This window comes from Mirounga angustirostris, unplaced genomic scaffold (assembly GCF_029215605.1).
Source record: "Mirounga angustirostris isolate CCGP_5_RB_7025 unplaced genomic scaffold, mMirAng1.0.hap1 SCAF_3, whole genome shotgun sequence".
NCBI classification, from domain to species: domain Eukaryota; kingdom Metazoa; phylum Chordata; class Mammalia; order Carnivora; family Phocidae; genus Mirounga; species Mirounga angustirostris.
In genome coordinates this window covers 44,606,745-44,627,406 of record NW_026991711.1, presented here as the reverse complement: position 1 = coordinate 44,627,406, position 20,662 = coordinate 44,606,745, and the positions used below count along the sequence as shown (strand labels likewise).

Here is a 20,662-nt window from a genome sequence, read left to right as displayed (position 1 = left end):
AATTATCAGATTGTTACTTGGACCTCTCTCCTAGATGACATCACAGGAGCTGGGCCCCTAACAAGTCTTTTTATTCTAATAGAACTCCAGTGTTTTTTTTTCCTTCAATAAACCTCAACGGTGAGGTAAAATTAAAGGGAAAACAGAACGGCTAATCCTAGTAACAGTTTAAATACCTATTTTAATATGTCGTCCTCAGCCGTTCCAGTTCTTTCCACCTCTATTACCAGATCAAAAACTCCTCTGCAATGGGCCCAAGGAAAGGCAATTCAAATCTCTAAGCTGCTCTACAAGTAGATTTGGTTCTAGGTCACCAGAATCCAAGACCTTTACAGTCATCCGGAGAAGGCTGAAAAGTATTTAAAGTATTCACGGGAGGAAATGGTCCTAGGGCTTCCAGAATTACCTTGAAACTTATCTAAACTACTGGGTTATTTCTGAGCGTGATTCAGTCTCCTAGAGGTCTGGTCCATGACACAAACGTAGACGGAATATTCCCGAAGCTAACAGCACCATGCATCATTCTTTATCTGTTCAAGAAGGATTTTGTTTTTTTGGGTTTTTTTTACATTCTAACATCACCGTAAGGAAATTAAGTTTTGTTGAACCTTTTTAGAGAATGATTTGGTGAAATAAATTCTATGTTCACATTCTTTAACCTAGTAATTCTACTTCTAGAATTAGAAAAACCAGAGGTTTACACAAATATTTGTTACTATAGAGTTTATCTTAAATAGCTAGAGTTGTAATCAACCTAAAACTTCCCAGAATATGGGAATGATTAAATAACTATAGTCCTGCCATATGGACTATAATGACATAGGAAAATGCTTACAATTGTTACATGAAAAAAAGTTGCATTTAAAATTGCATATGCGATATAATTCCAATTCCATTAATACACACTTATGCAAAAAAAAAAAGACAGGAACCCTTTTTAATTTTACATATCCACATTGTGGGATTTGGAGCAGTTTTTTTCCCATTTTCCTGTATTTTCCCAGTTGCCTAGAATAGGCTTATTTTTATAATGAGAAAAGCTTTTTTACATTACTATGGATAATACTTTCCACACCAAGCAGAAAATATAGATAAGTTCCTTTTCAAATAATAATGTAGTTAAAAAAATCTAAAAAAATCTAGTATTGTAAACACAGGCTTTAATAGGCTAGGGTTTTTTAATGCATATTTTCAAATATGTCAGAATACATTAAGCACATTACTCACTAGTTTTGTAATTCATATATAAATTAATTTCAAAAAGCTCCTTGGTTTTGTGAATTATTGTTGTCACCTGCTAGACTTAATTCCAAGAAAAATATACAAATCACTACATCACAAGCACAAATCCTTTTGACACAAATTCAATTTCTGTGGCAATAACATTGACTTAGCTTTATTTTCTATTTTATGACACTTATTAATGGCAGAGATAAAAGAAATCTAGCATTTTTCCTTATTGTAAATGTAAACGATCTCATGCTATGTTGAGAATGTTAAGGTAAATACCACTCACCTGATAACTTTTTCACGCAAAGGAGGACATGGTACCAAAATAAAATAGGACTTAGGATTTTAAGCAAAAACCTAATCTCTTAATCTTGCTACTGCACAATCAGGCTGCCAACATGGGCAAGACAGTACATCAAAAACGAAGAGGACTCGGTCCCCGCCCTTAGGAGCTTAAAGCCAAAAGAGCAGCAATAACCACAATAAGAGACCCTGAAACCAGCACACATCAGAGGTGTTCAATGGTGACCAGAAGGCAAAGCAAGCTCTCCTTGCTAATTACATCTGCTTAAATACATGCTATTAACATGCAAACATTAATTTGACTTTTGTCTTCGATCATGGCTATAATCTTCAGCCATGATTTGGGTAAAACCTGTAACAGAAAATTTCCTCTTCTGACAGCGTAACAGAATCGGAAGGCCGGCAAGCAGCAAATGTTTATTAAACATTACTAGATTCTTGACAAGGAGTATACTGGTAAATAAAACAAGGACTCCTGTCCTAAAGGAACTTTCCTTCTCTTGGGGAAGTGACGGTAAACACCTTAAAGAAGTTACAGAGGATGTTGGAAGGTGACGCTTGTTCTGCTGAAATGAACAGCAGCGGCGAGGAGAGCGGAGGCTAGGAGGCCAGCCGGGAGCCTCTGCAGCTTGCAGTTTTCAACATGGGGAGCTGGGGCCCGCAGAGGCCTGCCTGAGAGTGGCGTTGGAGCAGGGCTGAAAGCGGACTAAGGGGGAAGCTGTGTGGACGAGGAAAGCAGCTCAGAGGAAAAACAGCCTCTGGAAAAGAGCAGGTCTAGGGCGCCCAAGGACCAGGGAATCTGTGCTACAGCCAACACGCCAAAGTCAGAAGAGAGGGGCCGCAGCAGGTGGGCGCCAGGCCGTGTTAAGGCCAAGGGCTTTTCTACTCCTCTAATGGAACAGTCACAAACACAAAAAGTACTAAAACACGCTATGAATAATCAACTCAACCAGGACAACAACAGCTGAATCCGCACAGGATACCAGACGCCCCAGAGGCACGAAAGCAACAGGGCTATTCTCAACCATTTCCTTCAGGGCTCTTTAAGGGGCTTGTTGGCCCACGTTGCCCGGCGTTATTTATTAAGTATTAGAAATACTCTCAAAACACTGTAAAGCCCACAAAGGCAGTTTTTGGACCAACTCAGCTAGTTCTATTACATTAACATAGAATTAGGGGATGGGGGGTGGGGGGGGTAGTCGAAGGAATAGCCAAGCATGTTTGGAGAAAGGAAAGTTAGAAAATTTAATTACAGCAGTTTAATTAAACCTAATCTCTCAGATCCCACCGGAGTCTGAGCCCCAGCCCTAGGGGGTCCTCCCATAGGGGGTCCCAAATGGCCGAATTCCTACAGATATCTGAGCTCCGCCGCAGGGTCTCTCTCAGACAACATCCCCTCTTTGCCCTTTCCCCAACATTTTTGTAAGCAATTCCCCTGTTAAATTGACTGACGAATGTTTCAATTTCCTGTCTGGGCTCTGACCGAGACGCTGTCCTAGTCCCTTCCTTCTCCATACCCGTGCTCTGACTGTTTCTTTTACCCTGTACGTTCACCTACTCACCTTCAAACACCGCCTGCTTCAGGAATGTTCTCTAACTTTCCCACAAGCACGCCTCTCCTATGACTCTTATGTACTGCCCTGCATGACCCAGCAGGAGGCTAACAGCCTGGGTTCTAGAAGCTAACTCACCTAGATTGGAATCCAGCTCAGATACTGATCAGCTGTGTGACCCTGGGCGCTTAAACTGTGAGCTTCAGTTTCTCCCGGTACCAGGAGAGTAGGAAGCGTCTGTCCTCATAGGCCTGTCTGGAGCCTTAGTTGAAAAAGCCACATCAAGTCCCCTTCCTTTCCGCTAACATCCCCACCAGTATCACCTTGGTTCAGGTGACCATCATTCTCCTCAAGGCCACATCCAACAGTCTCCTCCCACTGGGCACTGAAATCATCCTCTAATCCACTGAAATCCATTTGTTATTGATGTAAATGTGTGCAGGTCCCCTCCCCAAAGTGGGTGTGGGCTCCTGAGAGCAGGATTTTTGTCATGGTCATTTTGCCAGCAGTGCTACTTGCTGGGCTTCAGTTATACTGGACCATTCTCTTCACAGCTGCTGAGGCCTCTCACGTGTTGCCATTTTTCTTTGGGGCTGAGAACTCAAGCAGTGGCAGCTTCCCAAGGCCATGCCCAGAGCCTGGGCCTCAGGACAGGGACAGCTAGATGGGTGAATGAGATGGGAGGTAAGCAGACATACTGAGTAGGTACTGCACGTATAAACCTGTGGTAAGGATGGGTCACTCTTCATCATCATCAAGAAATGATGAGCCCACCTCTCTCATCCAAAGCTCTTTGTTTACAATTCCCTTGCTGATCACTGCTTGCAGTTTGTGTTTATGTACTTTGTTTTCTTTTTTGTTGTTTTGTTTTTAATGCGCCAGGGACCTTGTTTCCCTCATCTTTGAATGCCTAGACCTAGTACAGGGAACATTTTAGGTCAGTGGTTTTCAACCTGACCACACATGAGAATCAGCTGAAGAGTTTTTGTTTTCTTAACATTCCAAATCAACTGAATACAGAATACCCAAAGGTAGAGCCTGTCACACATACTTGTAAAGCTCCCACAGGTGACTCTAATGGGCAACCTGGGTTAAAAACCACTAACTTGGACAAACTCTTCTGAACTCAGTCTTCCAGTTCCAAGACTATCATCAAGGAATCTCCAAAGACCCACATGTGTCGATATGGTAGATATTTGTTGGCTTTTCGACCTCACGCACAGAACTCTGTATCACTGGGGTGGACCCAGAAGGCTTCACTGTTCTCTGTGAGCCAGGCCTGACCACAGATGTGAGCAGAGCTCAACCCCTACACCCAAGCAGAGCCAATCAAATCCTCACTCTACCAAAAATCTGGATTTGGGATTCAGAGATGAGAATGAGAATGTGTTCTCGCATGGGTCAAGAGCATGTATGTCTGGAACCGTGAGGCTCTGAGCTTGGCTGTGTGAAGATCAAAGAAACAGAAGCTGTGCTTTGCGGAGATACAAATGCCTAGTGAGAAGCAAAACAAGGCTGTATGACCCCCAAAAAGAGAGAATGAGAGAAGCTGCCAGCTCTCAGTTCTTGGTTCCAAATCCTTGGGAGGACCAGCTACATTTACTGTGCTTGATCCAAGAATATACCCCTCTGTATCTTTACAACTGCCCTTTCCAATTTCAAACTAGATATTGTATGGGGGGGGGGGTCTGTTTCTTTAAGCCAAAATAGGCTCTGACTGAGACAAAACCCAAGACTCCCCCAGTACCCAGATGATATAACCCGCCTCATCATGATCACCACCACTTCCTGAGCACCCTTCATAATCACCAATACACCCACCAATCCTATTAATTAGCCATTATCCCCATCTTAGACATCAGAAAATGAAGTGTCACAGAAGGGATTTGTCAGAGTGAAAAGTGGCCAGGCTAGAAATGGACCCTTGGTCACTGTGACTCCAAAACCCAGACTCATTCCCCTTCCCTTCCCTCAGTCTCCGCTACAGTGGGATAGCTGCTGTTATCAAATCTAGGAAGGACTCACAGTGGAAACAAGGCAATTTCTGAGGCAAAGAAATTTGAAAATGAAATCTTAACAAGAAAAATGAGCATAATTACAACTGGATGATTATTAAGTGTTATAACACTGACCACAAAGTTATATCTTAAAAGTTCAGGTGAGTGACTACAAGAAGCTGGGGGTGGGGGTGGGGGGGGATTGGGATTTCTATAAACTGACTAACAAGAATATGGTTTTTTAAAAAGATTTTATTTATTTATTTGAGAGAGAGAGAGAGCATGAGCAGGGGAAGAGGGAGAAGGAGAGGTAGAGAGGGAGAAGCAGACTCCCCTCTGAGCAGGGAGCCCAATGTGGGGCTCGATTCCAGGACCCCAGGATCATGACCTGAGCTGAAGGCAGATGCTTAACCCACTGAGCCACCCAGGTGCCCCAAGAATATGTTTTGCCAGGGAGTTTCCCCATTTATGTCTTAAAGTTGCTCTCTTACGTGTATAATAGAGATGGAGGGAATAGTTTTTTTAATTTCTAATTCGTAGAATTTAAACTGCAGTATATACCACAAGCCTTAGAAAACCATGCCCTCCCAATTCAGACTAAAATATAAGCCACAAAAATATCCACATTCAAGAAAATGCACGTACACACACACACACATCCAAATAAAAAATTACAGGGAAATAGCAATCAAAGACAATTAAATACTTTTAATTATTGATGATGTTTGAACTCTATAATAACTAAATCACCAAAAAATTTTCTTGCATAATTTGATTACTACTTTTTGTTACTAGTGTCTACATTGGTTTGTCACTGCAAATGAGCCCAAAGGATGATTGCATATTACAAAGTTAACATCTGAAAAACAGAGAAAAAGAGCACAATCCCAACTCTTACATTCAGTCCTAGTATTATGCATAAAATGTAGTTCATTTTACATTTCTTCTAGAAATATTAACCAAGCTGGATATAATTAGCATCTAAGCTAAGCCGACAACACACTAGGCCTGGCCCAAAAAGACCTATGAAACACTGCAGCTGCCCTGAGTGAGTTGACAATCCAACAGGCTCTAGAGAAAAAAATAAAACGCCTAGGTCACTTATTTTCTCTTTCTGGTGATTCAAAAAATAATATCCCAAAAGTAACTGTCCTGCGAGGGCTACCCATACTGAAATACACAGGTTCTCCCATCTTAATGCTTTTCTTTGCACTTGTCATCCAGAGGAATCTGGAAAGATAAAGCCTTGATTGGGATCAGAGAGCAGCCCAATACTGCACCAAATCTGCACTGTGACATATCACGACACAGTGAAATTCCAACACGTAGCATTCTATGTCACACATTAGGTGTTGAACACACCAAGTTCTGTAGTCAAGCTGCAAGCTCAAGCAACTACAGCCTAAACTGCCCTTGGCAATCTTCCAGCGATGCCAAAATTCAGCTCTAACAATAACCCAAGTATATTTGCAAAGTACTTCTAAAAGTCCACAGTTTCATGTTGATAATCGCACCATTCAAGGACACCAATAAAACAGGCCAACAAGGATTATGGGGAAGTCTTCAACTGACAGTCGTAGTCATGAGAAGGCACCCAATAATCCTAATAGCCTAGTGCAAATTATTCAGGACTGCAGATCTTGCAATGGTGTGAAGATAATCCTCCCCTATTTCTTTTCAAGATCTCACTGACACTTAACATTGTGTAAGTTTAAGGTACACAAAGTGATTTCATACATTTATATATTGCAATGATTACCGCCATCGTTTTAGTTATACCTCTATCATATCACATAATTATCACTTATTTTCTGTAGTGAGAACATTTGAGATCTGGTCTCGGCGATTTCGGAGTAGATGATACAGTATTGTTGACTCTAATCACTATGCTGTGCATTAGAGATCTCGAACTTATGTTTTAGTTGGAAGTTTGTAGCCTTTAACATCTCCCCAGTTCCCCCATCCCTCCCACCTCCCTGGCCCGTTAACCACCATTCTTCTCTGTACAAGTTTGGCTTTTTTAGATTCCACATGATAAGTGATGTCATACAATATCTGTCTTTCTCTGTCTGGCTTATCTCACTAAGCACATGTCCTCCAGGTCCATCCGTGTTCTTGCAAAGGGCAGGATTTCCTTCTTTCTCATGGCTGAAAAATATTCCATTGTGTGTGTATAGATACTGCATCTTTTTTTGGTCCATTTAGACATTTAGATTGTTTCCGTATCTAGACTATTGTGAATAATGCTGCAATAGACATGGGAGTGCCATGTCTCTTTGAGATCTTGATTTCATCTCCTTTGGATATATATCCTGTGGGACTGCTGAATTATATGGTAGTCTTATTTACAATTTTTTGAGGAACCTCCATACTGTTTTCCACAGTGGCTGAACCAATTTACATTCCCACCAACAGTACATGAGGGTTCCCTTTACATCCTCACCATCACTTGTTATCTCTTGTCTTCTTGATGACAGCCCTTCTAACGGGTGTGACTGGTTCTGTCATTGCTGATGTTGTTTGGCTCATAAAACTATCATTGATGGTGGCATCAGAGGCTATGAAAGTGCATCATCTTGGCCAGAATAAGATGTGCATGTTCTCCAACAGGAATGAATCATCACATCACCGGTAGGCAGCCTGACTTACAGAAGACGCTGAGGGCCACAGGCAGTCCCTTTAAAAATGAATGTAGGTCAAAGTTTGTCATTGGCCATTAGCTACATAGGGCTATTTAAATTAATTCAAATTAAGCCAAATTAAAAATCCAGCAATTTGGGAACATTACCCTCATACAGCTAGTGACTATCAAACTGGACACAGCAGGACAGATTATCTCATCACAGAAAGTCCTCCTGAAAAACACTGATCTAGGTAGTAGTAAGAGCTAAAGAAATGGACAAGCTCAGGCTGAAAGGAGGTATAAACTGGAAGAAGATGGTCGGAGACAGTACTTGGGAACACCAATTTAAAAGGGTGAGAAGAAAGATGAGCAAAGATCAGAAGAGAAGAACACGTCATGGCAAAGGTCTCAAGAAGCGAGAGGTCAGTGCTAATCCTGTGTGAAGTTAAGTAAGATGAAGTTTGAAAATCAGCCACCAGGTTCGCAACTGTTGATCTGCCAAAGCAATTTCAGTGGAAAGAACAGAAGCAAAGGCAAGGTTGAGGAACCACTGGAAGGTGGCTGAATCCCTCCTCGACGAGAACACTCTACTGGTACCTTTGCCAATGCCATCCTAAGAGCAGCAAAAAGCTAAGAGCTGTTTAATACTTATGTGTCAACCCCCATTCTAACACACTGAATCATCATATCCAATGTCCCACATAGGTACTACTGTTTCCATCTCATAGATGAAGGAACAAACAAAAAACACAGTAATTTTCCAAGGTCACACAGCTATCAAATACAGAGCAGGATTTAAATCCAGGTTAATTTCAGAGCCCGAGTCCTTCAAGATGGCACAAAATGGACTGCTTGGTAACACTTCCCACTTGTTGATTCACACCTCTCTTCATACCAGACTGAATGGGAGCCTCTTGAAGACAAGGACCAAATTGTGTCTACCTGTGCTATACTTTGGTATAAAGAGCATTCAAATATTTACTGAATAAATGAAAAGAACTGACTGACTATAAGGGAAGGAAGCAGAGCATAGTATTCAGAGGGGGAGAAGGGTCAAGAGAAAGTCGGAGAGGGAGGCTGTTTGGTTTTGCTTCTGCTTTTTCTTTTATAATGAGAGGGACTGGAGCATTCTTGGAGAATGCAGCCTATAAAGAGTGAAACATACCTAATGGAATGGGACTGGTCAAGAACAGAGGTAAAGGGATTAACCTTGAACAGGAAAACAGACATTTCTTCTGTGGATATTGGAGGGGAAAGGAGGAAGAGTTGCAAATAGAGAAGATTACAGGTGCAGACAGCGGGAAATTGTGCAAGTTCAAGCAAAACGACCTTTATTTTCTCTCTGAAGAAGGTGTCAAGGGGAGCGCGAAGAGTCAGAAGTAACCATCTCTAAGATCTTTTAAGCGAAAGCGGTGGAATGTTCCCGTGTGGGGACAAGTGGGTATTTTACACACACACACAGAATATCATTAAAGGATACAAAAGAAATTAATAGAAGTCACCGCGGCCGCTGTTCGGGAACAAGCTGAATGGCAGGTCTGGGGCGCAAGGAAGTCTCGGGAAGCTCGCTCTGTACTCTTACACTGCTGGCCTTTTTAAGAGGTGTATACATTACTTTTTCAATTTAAAAAACTATTTACAACAAAAAGGAATCAGGCCCATAGGGAAGGTAAAGAGAGTGATGATAACGGTTTAGCATAAACGTTAAGAGAAATGAAAAAGAAGGTAACCAGAGAGCTAGTTCAAAGCCAGGGCTCTGGAGTTAGACCCGGCTGTGCTGGTTTCCTCGCCCCCTATCCCCAGCTGCTGCAGCTCAGGAAAGGCCCCAAACCCCTCTCCCCGCCTCAGTTCCATCACGTCCAACACAAGGGTGGTGAGAGTGCCTACTTCAAAGCAGTGAATTAGGATTAAGTGATTCAAATAGTGCCCAGCCCACTGGGAAAGCTGAATAAATGTAGCTATTGTGATGATGATTATCTAGCAGCTTTGAGGACCCAGCTAGTCAGCAGGCCCATAGATCCCCGAATGTAAGGGAATCAGTTCACATAGCTGGGAGGGTTTCCACCCCCAGGCAGCAGTTCAAGACCCAGAGGGCCTGTCGGCTTGCTCCAGGCTTGGAGATCTGAGGCAAATGGACAAGGAAACCAGAGATTCTATTTATTTACAGTCTACCTTGTGTCAGGCTTGAGGAGGTGAGGAATGGGAGGCATCCTAGTTCAAAAGTGCCAGGGTTACTTTAGTGGAGTGTGGGTATAGTGTGGAGCAAAAGTCGGCAGGAAACTGACAGGGAAAGAGAGGCAAGGTCAAGGGGCTGGAGATCTAGATGAAACAGAGAGGAGGGGAGTATGTCCAGGAACCAAACCTCTTGGTGTGTTCCCCACTTGAATTAAGGTCGGGTTCTTGGACACAATACAGGTTGTCCAACAGGAACACAAGGAGAAAGGGAGGTGGGAAGCTGAAAAGAATGGTCAAAATGCTGCCAATAACTGAGATCCTGTAACATCTCCTTCAAAATGACCAGCCCTAGAGAATTCAACACTACAGATGAGATCCCCCCCTACTCTGGTATCTGAGAAAGAATCAAAAGAGTAAAACTCGTAATAGCTGTCATGTATTAACTGCTAGGCATTGTGCCCAAGCTACTGAAACATCCATTACCTCAACTCATCCTCCCAACAAGCTATAAGTGGACATGCTGTGGTTATCTATTCCATTTTACAGATAGGAAAACTGAGGTACTGAAGTTCATTAATTTGCCCAAGGATACACAGCCATATTTGAATCCACTGAATCCATCCTCAGCCCTCTTTACCTCTCAAGCCACATTGCTGGCCCCTGGAGGAGCCTGAATGGGCAGGCTCAGTTCTCCGGTGACCCAGATATATTTCTGGTGGCCTTTACATGTCTTTCCCCACCATCACTGAAATCTTTTATAAAAATAAATAGACATTTAGGGTATATCAATAACATTTAAATTTAAATTAATCATGAACAGATTAATGAACCAGGTGGTGTAAGGTTACAAGAGTAATTTTGCATAGATTTTCAATTAGCCAAGCATTCACAGACCTATAGCAGTAAGCTCAAGCCTATACCAAGCACTGCAGAGAAAGTGACTTCCAAAAGCTCACAAACACATGCGTAAAGTGAAAACAGGTTCAAGATACAAAATAACATATCAATAATAGCCAAATAATAACTTCCAAAGGGAGGCTGAATGAAGTTTGAGCATGGTTTTAATTGGAGACCATCACCTTTTATAAAGAAATGAAACTGTCACATTGAATTTCTGATTGCAGATTATGTGCATTCTGGTTTTCATGTTCATTTCTCAGACTGTCATATTTTTCATTAGGAATGAATTGTAATTGTCCTTATGAATTGCTTTCTACCCAAGGATTTGATCAACACAACAGTTTAATACTATAGTATACTCCATAATTAATGTCACCAATTTGTAAATCCTAGTTAAAAACTGAATGTTACAAAGTTTCATTTTCTGATGCCCAAATAAACAACTCACCTCAGGAAAATGCAGCAATTACAGGATAAACTTCCCACATCCTGGGAAGATACTTTATAATAAAATAAGCCAAATAAATGCACTATTATGGATCTTACAATTAGACTAATCCATGTATCTCACTGAGAGTTTCAAGAAATTCTACATCATAACTCCAAAAGAAGCATGTGCTTTTCTTTTTTAACTTCCAGAATAACCTAGAATTAACGATAATTTCCTTGGAGAGCTGAACAGGTATTTAGCCGTCTTTAACCCATAAAGGTCCCTCATGAAATAAATAAAAAGCCCTGTAAGCACCTACCTCAAGAAAATGAAGAGGAAAGATTATAAGGAAATACTGATAGGAAAGGAGAAAACAGACATTTCAATAGGATTTATAAAGTTTCATTTCTGACACTGGTGAGTACATAGTGTTCTATACTTCTTTTGTATGACAAAATATATATATTTTTTTAAATTGCAAAGGAAATATCTACCCTTAATAGACTATTAAGAAGTAAACTGTTGTGAAGCACACTGTATACCTCTTCACACCTGAGAAACACTAATCACTTATAGCTCATCGCTAGATGAAGAACTAAAGGGGCAAAACCTTTGCCGGGTTCCAGTACTCGACTAACTTCTCAAGTCATCCCTTGGATTCCTCAAACCGAGTCTGCCAATCCCCTCACGGACTCTCCAGGTCCATAAGTCTTTTTAAATTTTGTATTTTTCCAAGATTATCTTAAACATTTGAAGTAAAATAAGCATCATCTGGACAATCTGAATGACCACTCTAAACCACGGTCCTTCTATTAGAAGTGTGGCTTCTGGTGGCCACACTTGCATGTGTGTGTGTGCGTGAGTGTGTGTGGGGGTGTGTGTGTACACAAACAGGGCACTAGAAGAAGGTCAAACAACATCAATCACGATACATAGGTTTTCACAATCTCCTCTACTTAGGAAGAATTCTGTTCCAAATGGTTGTCCCTAATTCCAAAATGACACTATTCAAGGAACCATGTACTCAAAGCTACGGCAAGGTAAATTTCAAGAAAAAAAATGAATATAGATGCTAGTGATCTTGGCTCCGATTCTTTCTGCTCCTTTTCAACAATTTCATACAATTGAGTAGAAAGTATCTACATATGGCTAGATTATTATTTTATCATAACCAGGTTTATAAGAGTTCACTACTTCACCCAGAGCCTCAAGTTAAGATCTTGTGAAAAAGACAGTAATGGTAGATGTCAGGTCTCTACCAATAGTGTGGGGCTGAGTCTTTGGCTTTGTCACTGTCCTTTGCTTCCTCAGCCTCTGAGATTCCATTTCCATCCAAGAGTCAAGCTGACAGAAAGGAAAACAGCAAACCATACACATATCTTCCCACTATTAAATCCAACAACGATGACTTAATTTCAGCAAAACATCATCAATCACATTAAATTAATGTTGTTCATTTGAATTTTATTGGTTTTATAGTTTTGTTTTGGGTTTTATGTGAAAATCTGTTTGAGTTTTATAGTTGTAAAAGAGCCATAAGCATAAGGAGTTATATTTTTAGTTTATATCTATACATATATCAGTAACATTATTTTTATTATCATTCAAGTCCACATTGGAGCATCACAAGAATTTTTTTCCTAAGTCTGAGGTTGTTGCCTTCATATGTTTCTCTTCTAAGTTTCATCTGTATGCAAGTGTCATAGTTTCATGATCCCCATTTTATGTATGAAAACATAACCCCTAGAAAGCTTGAGAACCTTGCTCTGACCATGCAGCCATCTCAACCAGAAGACTGCATCAACCCGAATGTTACCCGGCACCCCAGGGGGAGAACCGAGAACAGCAGGACTCTGCCCCCGCCACACACCACGAGGAAAAAGCCTGACCCTGTAAAGAGTTTCCAGCATAGGGAAGTAATTCAACTACCCAGTGTAATATCCCCAATGCCCTAAAATCTAGAAAACATTGGACTTCTACTACTATTACTACTGATGATGACAGCAACGACAATCCTATAAATGGCAAATATTTACATCGTGGTTACAACGAGCCAGGTGCTATTCCAGGCCTATCACACAGTAACTTCTAATCTTCCCAACAATCCCATTTTACACATGAGGAAACAGAGGCACAGAGAGAAGGACGTTGCCCAAGTGAATGCGTAACATGGGCAGGATTCGAGCCCTAACAGTGGTCCACATCACTGCCCATACATGCTCCTCACAATGCCTCTTCTATAAAAACTGTAAGAAAGGATAGCAAAAAAAAAAAAAAAAAGAAAGAAAGAAAGAAAAGAAAGGATGACAGTGGGTCTTTCTGAAGAATACAATCTATGGCAAGCATTTCCAAACAGTTCTCATTAATTAGCTAGTAATTGAAATATTCCAGCACCAAAACTTAACTTACTGAAACTCTTAAATCCTCCCCTAAGTTAATAATGATTATTTGATTTGCTATTTGAGAAAATTACTCCCAACGGTAAGGTATTTCAATGCCACCCTACTGCTATGGAAAGAAAAGTTACCTTTGTAGATCCTGTTCAAAGAAAGCTCATGCTTTGATCCTTAATATCCCATGAATTAAAAGGTTATGCTTCATCTATATTTTATAGATCTAAAAGTCAAATTAGTTTCTGGGAGAAACAAGCAGAGTGTGATGGTAAGCATATTCTGTAGCATTCATTTCATTCCTGGTTTGGAGGATACTATGTGCTGAGTTAAAGACAATTACATTAGTATAATACGTAGCAGTTTTTTCTTGTATTATTCTGCAAGCATAAACAAGTTATACACATGTTAATTTACATTCCATATAAAAAGCCAATTTTAAATCCAATTTATAAGGCAATAAATATATAAAGATTCTAGGACACAGCAATAAAGTTATGCCATAAAGTAGAGCTAATTCATGACAACAATAATAAAAGCATGACAAATTTTAGAATTCTACCAACTGCACAAAGGTGTTTCAGGTAACATCTGTTCAGAAGCAATTGCTACAGACAGACTAAATGAGATGCAAGGTTTCACAGTGTAATAAATGTATGTCAGTTTGCTTGCTTCATAATTAAAGACAGGAGTCTTTAAAAAAAGCAATTAAGCCTTGCTCTAAATCTGAGACAATTATCCCTACTCCCACCCCTTTTTGCCCCCAACCAAACACACACAAAAAAGATCCAGAGTAATCCAGAAGTAATAAATGCCATATATCATCTATTTTCAGCAGCTAAACATACTCCCAAAAGCCACTTGATATATTTTGTTTCTTTTGATAAATCATATATTAACAAACAAACAAAAAAAACTTCTCTTGTTAGGAAGGATAAACAGGGAAAAAAAAAAGTCTGGGGCAATTTAGTCAATTTACTTAGAAGACTAGCCTGAATAAAATAAATGATCTTACCTTATGAAGGTTTCAATGTTGGATGGGTTAGGTGGATTTTGACATGAAAGACACTCAAGTCCGTAAAGCCTTCATATAAGAACACTGTCTATAATTCTTGACAATTTAACTCTAGGACAACTGAAAGCATCACTTTAGCTGAGGACTCAATGAAGAAATAAACTCAAAAAGAACACACAGAAATCACCTCCACCTTTTCTCAGCTTTCTAGCAACTACGAAAATGATGCAGCAGAACAAGATGAATTCAACTTCTGGTTGCTATTCCAAAGGACCAAACTGTTATCTTATATCCACCCCCCAATCACAAACAGTCCAAAATAAAATGATACCACAAGGAAGAGATTTAGATGAATCTGATGGTTCTCCTAAACACGCATATATAAACTGTTAAACAACACCTTTCAGTGTGGTCACCCTCAGAACCATACCTGCTGTGTTCATTTCCTACGGCTGCTGAAACAAATTACCAAACTTGATGGCTTAGAACAAAAATGTATTCTCTCAGTTCTGGAGGCCTGAAGTCAGAAATGAGTTTCACTGGGCTCAAGTCAAGGTGTTAGCAGTAGCACTCTCCCTCTGGAAGCTCTAGAGAAGACCAGTTCCTTCCCTCTTCCAGCTTCTGATGGCTGCCACCATTTTTGGCTTTGGGGCTACACCAGCAAGCTCTGCCTTAGAGTCACATCACCTTCTCCTTTTCTGTAGTCAAATCTCCCTCGGCCTCCCTCTTACAAGGACACCTAGTGTTCATTTAGGGCCCAGCCTGGTAATACAGGATAATCTCCCCATTTTAAAAGCCTTAACTTAAAGTCCTTTTTAGCAATAGAAGGAAACACTCACAGGTTTCAGGGATTAAGACATGAATATCTTTGTGGGGGAGGGAGTCATTACTCAGCCCGCCACACCTGCCTCCAAATATACCTGAGGCGGGGGAGGGGGGGAGAGGAGGGCACTGATCTCATCAAGCCTACTCTGATTTCAACTCCCCCCAAGTTCCCAGTACAACAAACAAGATTCTCCAACCTCATACCTCTTCCCACCTCACAAACTGCCTATGATCAGGAAATCACTAATTCTATATTCATTAAAGGTGTTAGTATTTTTAATGGCCCCTAAATGAGAAAAGTAATAAAGATTAAAACTCCCAATAGTATGGGAGAGTAATATAGGACAGTGACTAAAAATGTGGGAAATAGCTTGTCTGGGTTCAAATCCCATCCTCACCAACACGCAGCTGTGTGACCTAAGGCAATTCAGCCTCTGCACTTTGCTTTTCCCATCCAGCAAACAAGGCTAATAATACCACACATCTCATTGGGTTGTTGTAAGGGTTAAAGGAGAGAGAGAGAGAGTGTGTGTGTGTGTGTGTGTGTGTGTGTGTGTACAGAACTTGGTTCATTCATTAAGGTTAACTACTATTATTAATGATGCCCAAAATGGTAGACACACAGATATTACTGGACAGGGTGAAAAATCACAACCAAAATTGAAGGTACTGTAATGATACAATTAAACAATAATTAACAATCCGTTTGATGGAAACCATAAGATTAGATGCAAGATTTACACTAAACTCCGTGAGAAGTTTTAAAGGATATTCTTAATTAAAAAGAAGATCTGCTCTGTCAACGAGGATCACCAAATGCACAGGCCTCCTATCAAAAAACTGGCCCATAGCCTAGAGATGGGAACTTCTCCAGAAGCCACACATCCTGCTCTCAATCTGGATGTGGGGGCCACCACTGCTTGTACTGTGTTTCTAAGGGCAGTAAAAGGTAGGAACGAAGTGCCCAGCATCACTAAAAGGCATTTCATGACAAGTAGGGCGACTTTTGTTTTGTTCTAGAAGGGAAATCAGACTCAGGCTCAGGTACTAAGATTGTGACCTGGGGCAGGACAAAGTTCTGATCCTCCTGAACTCTACCTTCACAAAGCCTTCGTCCAGGTGCCTGCCTTGTCCCCCATCCCCAGCCTCCAATGGTCGCATCCTGTCCCCCAGTATCTATCCCCAGCATCTCAGTACTCACTGCTTACTGTATTTTCTACTGAAATCAAGTCGGTTAGTCCACAAACAGCCCAAAAGTCGGTGATTTCCTGTGCAGCCAAACTAGCATACATTTACAATAGAATAATTTCTACTATTTACACAGATCTATGGGGAGAAATTCTGTACTACAAACTTTTATATACAAGCCAAAGTAACTTGAGACTCATGACTATACATACAGTAGAAAACAAGGATGTGTCTGCTTTATCAAGGCTCAAAGTAAACCAGGATTTCAGTGAGCACCAGAGCCTGCACCTTCCTAATCTACGACTGGAGCAAGGGGCCAATTTCCCACTCAGTTCTACCGCCAGCTTGCAGCTTTGTGTGGAGGGTGCAAAACACCAAACACCTAAATCATCCCTATTCCTGTGACATCACCGACCTACCTTACTCATTCCAGTCAAAAGCAGCTGCCCCTAGCAAGGACATGACCTAACGACTAGGGGACCCGAAGAGATGCAGGCTCACATGGCTCCATTCGAAATCAAGAGAAAGCCAAGAACCCACTTGACATCTGGCAGTAGAGCAAACCCAACTACAGAACAATCACGTGTAGAGGCACTGCTGAGATCTCATGAGGAAGGGACAGTCTCCATCCTCAAAACAAGAGTTACTAGGGTGAGACTGAGAGCAGTGCGGAACTAGACTGACTGGGAAGAGCTGCTTAGAAGGCAGCCTTAAGATCGGCACGCCAAGCCTCAGGCCAGGGACAGCGTTAGGGCTAAGCATGGAACCCTGGGCTTTCTAAGAGTCCTACTTCAATAAGAGGTGGTGCCAATTCAGTGGAACTCCCAGAAAAGCACTCCGGAAAAAAGCATCCCCACTACCCCTTGGAAGATAAGTTAAGATAAAGCAATGAGCTTACAAAGATCTACAAGCACAGGAGGAGAGAGTAAGCCACCATGAGTGCAAGTCAATGTAGACAGTCCAAAAATTGCACACACCAGAACTACCAAATAAAAAGAGTCACATAGGAAATGCCTAAAAATATAAAAGAATAAGAAACAAAGAACTATCAGGAATGACCAGGCAGATTTGAAGAAGAAACAAATGGAACCTACAGAAATAAAAAATACAGTTGACCCTTGAACAACACAAGAGTTAGGGGCACCAATTGATCCCCATGCAGTCAAAATTCATGTCTAACTTTTGACTCCCCAAAAACTTACTACCAAGAGCCTACTGTTGACTGGAAGCCTTACCAATAACATAACCAATTAACATATATTTTGCATGTTATATGTATTATATACTGTATTCTTATAACAAAGCTAGAGAAAAGAAAATGTTAAGAAAATCATAAGAAAAAATAAATTTACAGCACTGTACTGTAAGAAATCCATGCGTAAGTAGACCTGCACAGTTCAAACCCATGTTGTTCAAGAGTCAACTGTAATTGCTAAACTTAAATATTCCAAACAAGTTAAATAGCAGATTAAAATCGCTGGTAAGAGAATTAGTGAAATGGGAAATATAGCTAAAGAAACTACCATGTAAGCAAGAATCTAAATTAGTGTCAGGGATTATCAATAGTCCAAATTACCTCTAAATTAATTATGAAGCCATGATTCAAATCAGATTCCTATCTAAAAACAAACACTGTGGGGGCTCCTGGGGGGCGCAGTCAATTAAGGGACCTTCTGCTCAGGTCATGATCTCAGGGTGGTGAGATCAAGCACCGTGCCAAGCTCTGCAATCAGCACAGAGTCCGCTTGGGACCCTCTCCCTCTCAGTCTGCCTGTCCCCACCCACGTGCAAGCTCTCAAATAAGTAAATAAATCTTAAAATAAATAAAAAATAAAAGCAAACACTGTTTTAGTTATGTTTATAACTTTAAAGCTTCAAAGTATTGCTTTTAGAGGTCATTTCATCTTTACAATAACCCTTTTAACGTACTTAAGAAATGAAAAACTGCCTAGAATCCAAATCACCTGATACATCCTTCAATGAAACTAAACCTAAATACTAGCTTAGGTTCTGTTTTCATGACCTCTTTGCTGGAAGAGTCACAGAAAATCAGATCCCATGCATTCTGGAGCATAGGAGTGAGAAACAAAATGGAATGACATTACTAACACAGAGAGTAGACTCTAAAAAGAAGAAAAGTCATTGCCCCAGGATTCTTTTCCTTGGCTAGAATCCTGCATTGCCAGTTTAACTCAATCCTATTTATTCCTCAGCTCTGTTAAAATAACAATAACAACATAGTTGATCCTCCTGCAAAACTTCACCTGGCCTATGGCCATCTTGATACTTAATTTAGCAAAACTATCCATATTGTCCCTCATTTTCAGTATTCTGATATATATCATAGCTCTGCTCCCAGTTTTATTCAAGCACTATTTTTAACTGTTATACTTAGCAACTCACTCCTCCTCTACAAATCTCTATTCTCTTAATATGTGTATCCTGACTTAAACTCCTAATGAGTTTTTTTGTCCACAGAAGGCACATGCAGTACTGTATAATTTTACCTATAACTTAAAAAGTTTTCCTTACTCCTAAGTAAAATGGACGGATCCAATATTAAATTTTCAATTGTTAGATTCACCCCAGAGCTATCAACCTTCAGTAATTTGTTTACACACACATACGTAAAACAATCATCATTGCATTACATCAATAGGCATTCTTTCACTAGTTGACACCAACAAGAAGATTCACAAGCCGTTGATCATAACATCTCCCTTGGGAGCCAAAGTAAGAGAAGCAACCAGAAGAGCGAGTTTCAAATACTTAGACTTCTTTCCAATCTAAGCAAAACATTCCTTAGCAGTGACTACATAGCCCAAGTTTTAAAACGAGTTGTTTCTACTTGGAAAATTACATCTACCTTAAAAAGTTCTTCGTGGCTTAAAATACTAAGCAGAAAAAGAAATCTTATCACCTAAAAGTTCACTTTGCCATGTCTCATACTCTTAAGACGCTAGAAGGCTGGGGAGAAGTTCGACTTAAAAAATGCAATGTGCACCTAGGTGACGTCAATACAGACACATCTGAACCGCTTTTCATGTCAGCCAGAACAAGTGTGGGGCAACACAGTGATCAGTGTGTTTGTCCGAGGATCCAAACAGAATTGGACCCTGTCGTCGTCAATCTATTAGGAGACTGGCAGCCCTAGAAACCTAGAACAAAATTTACCGCCCCCCCCCAACCCATCCTCACGCCCCAGACCTCTTGGATCCACCCATGGCTGTCAGCCAAGTCAAAGTTTAATGAAATTATTGAAGGATCCCGGCACCTGAGCCGCAGCCCTTCCACAAGGCGGAAGCCGCCCGCCACAGCTCCAGGCGAAACTTACAAACTTGGGGCGTTTCTCTCCAGGCTCCTCAGCGGCGCCGGGCGGAGGGTGCTGGGGGCCCTTCCTGCGCGGCATCTTGCTTTCCCGGCAGCCGCGAAGCGCGGCGGAGGCGGGATAGGGCGCCCCGGCGGCGGAGCCCTGCTTCGGGTGGTGCAGCCGCGGCCGGTGCCGATCCATCGTTCCCCGCAGCTCTGGGGGACGGAAAGAAGGCGGCCGCAATGCGAGCCACAAGACGGGAGCTCGGAAATCCGCGGCGGACTGGCCTTCCTGGTTCCGCCGCCCGCCCCGTCGGCCCAACTCAGCCCAACCGCTGCTGCCGGGGCCACCGCCAACACATCCGAAAACTCCCGCCACCGCGGACCGCTCCGGACCCGCCAATCCCGCGCGGCTTTGTCAATGACATTCCCGGGACCCGCCTTTTCCGGGCAGATCGAAACATGATTGGCTGTGCGGCCCGTTCATTTCGCCATTCAACTCTTTTGGCGGTCCAGGCAGCTCGCCTTCAGGGCACGGGTGGGGTCACATCGGAAAAGCCTGAGAACCTACTAGAAGTCACTTGTGTGGGTTTATTTGGAATTTGGAGAAGCGGTTCCTGCCGGCAGGCGAGACCCTCTGCACCACCACTTGAGCAGCGCTGCAATGTGAAATCATCTGCTAACCCTGTCTTGCCCCACTCGGAGGCCCTGGTGCGATGGCCAC

General features: G+C 41.6%; 1 protein-coding gene across 5 annotated transcripts in view; it reads right to left on the bottom strand.

The window, feature by feature from the left end:
* Nucleotides 1-20,335, bottom strand: part of DIAPH3 (diaphanous related formin 3) — a 486,464-nt gene extending 466,129 nt beyond the window's left edge. For 3 of the 5 annotated variants that reach the window (XR_010409980.1, XM_064586024.1, XM_064586023.1), the window contains exon 1: nucleotides 19,964-20,335. Coding sequence is in view for 4 of the 5 variants with exons in the window: in XM_064586024.1 (XP_064442094.1) it covers nucleotides 19,964-20,140 (177 nt within the window). In the remaining variant the exon portion in view is untranslated. The remainder of the gene's footprint in view (nucleotides 1-19,963) is intronic. The other 2 variants (XM_064586021.1, XM_064586022.1) reach the window with 1 other exon arrangement.
* Between the last annotated feature and the right edge of the window lie 327 nt (nucleotides 20,336-20,662).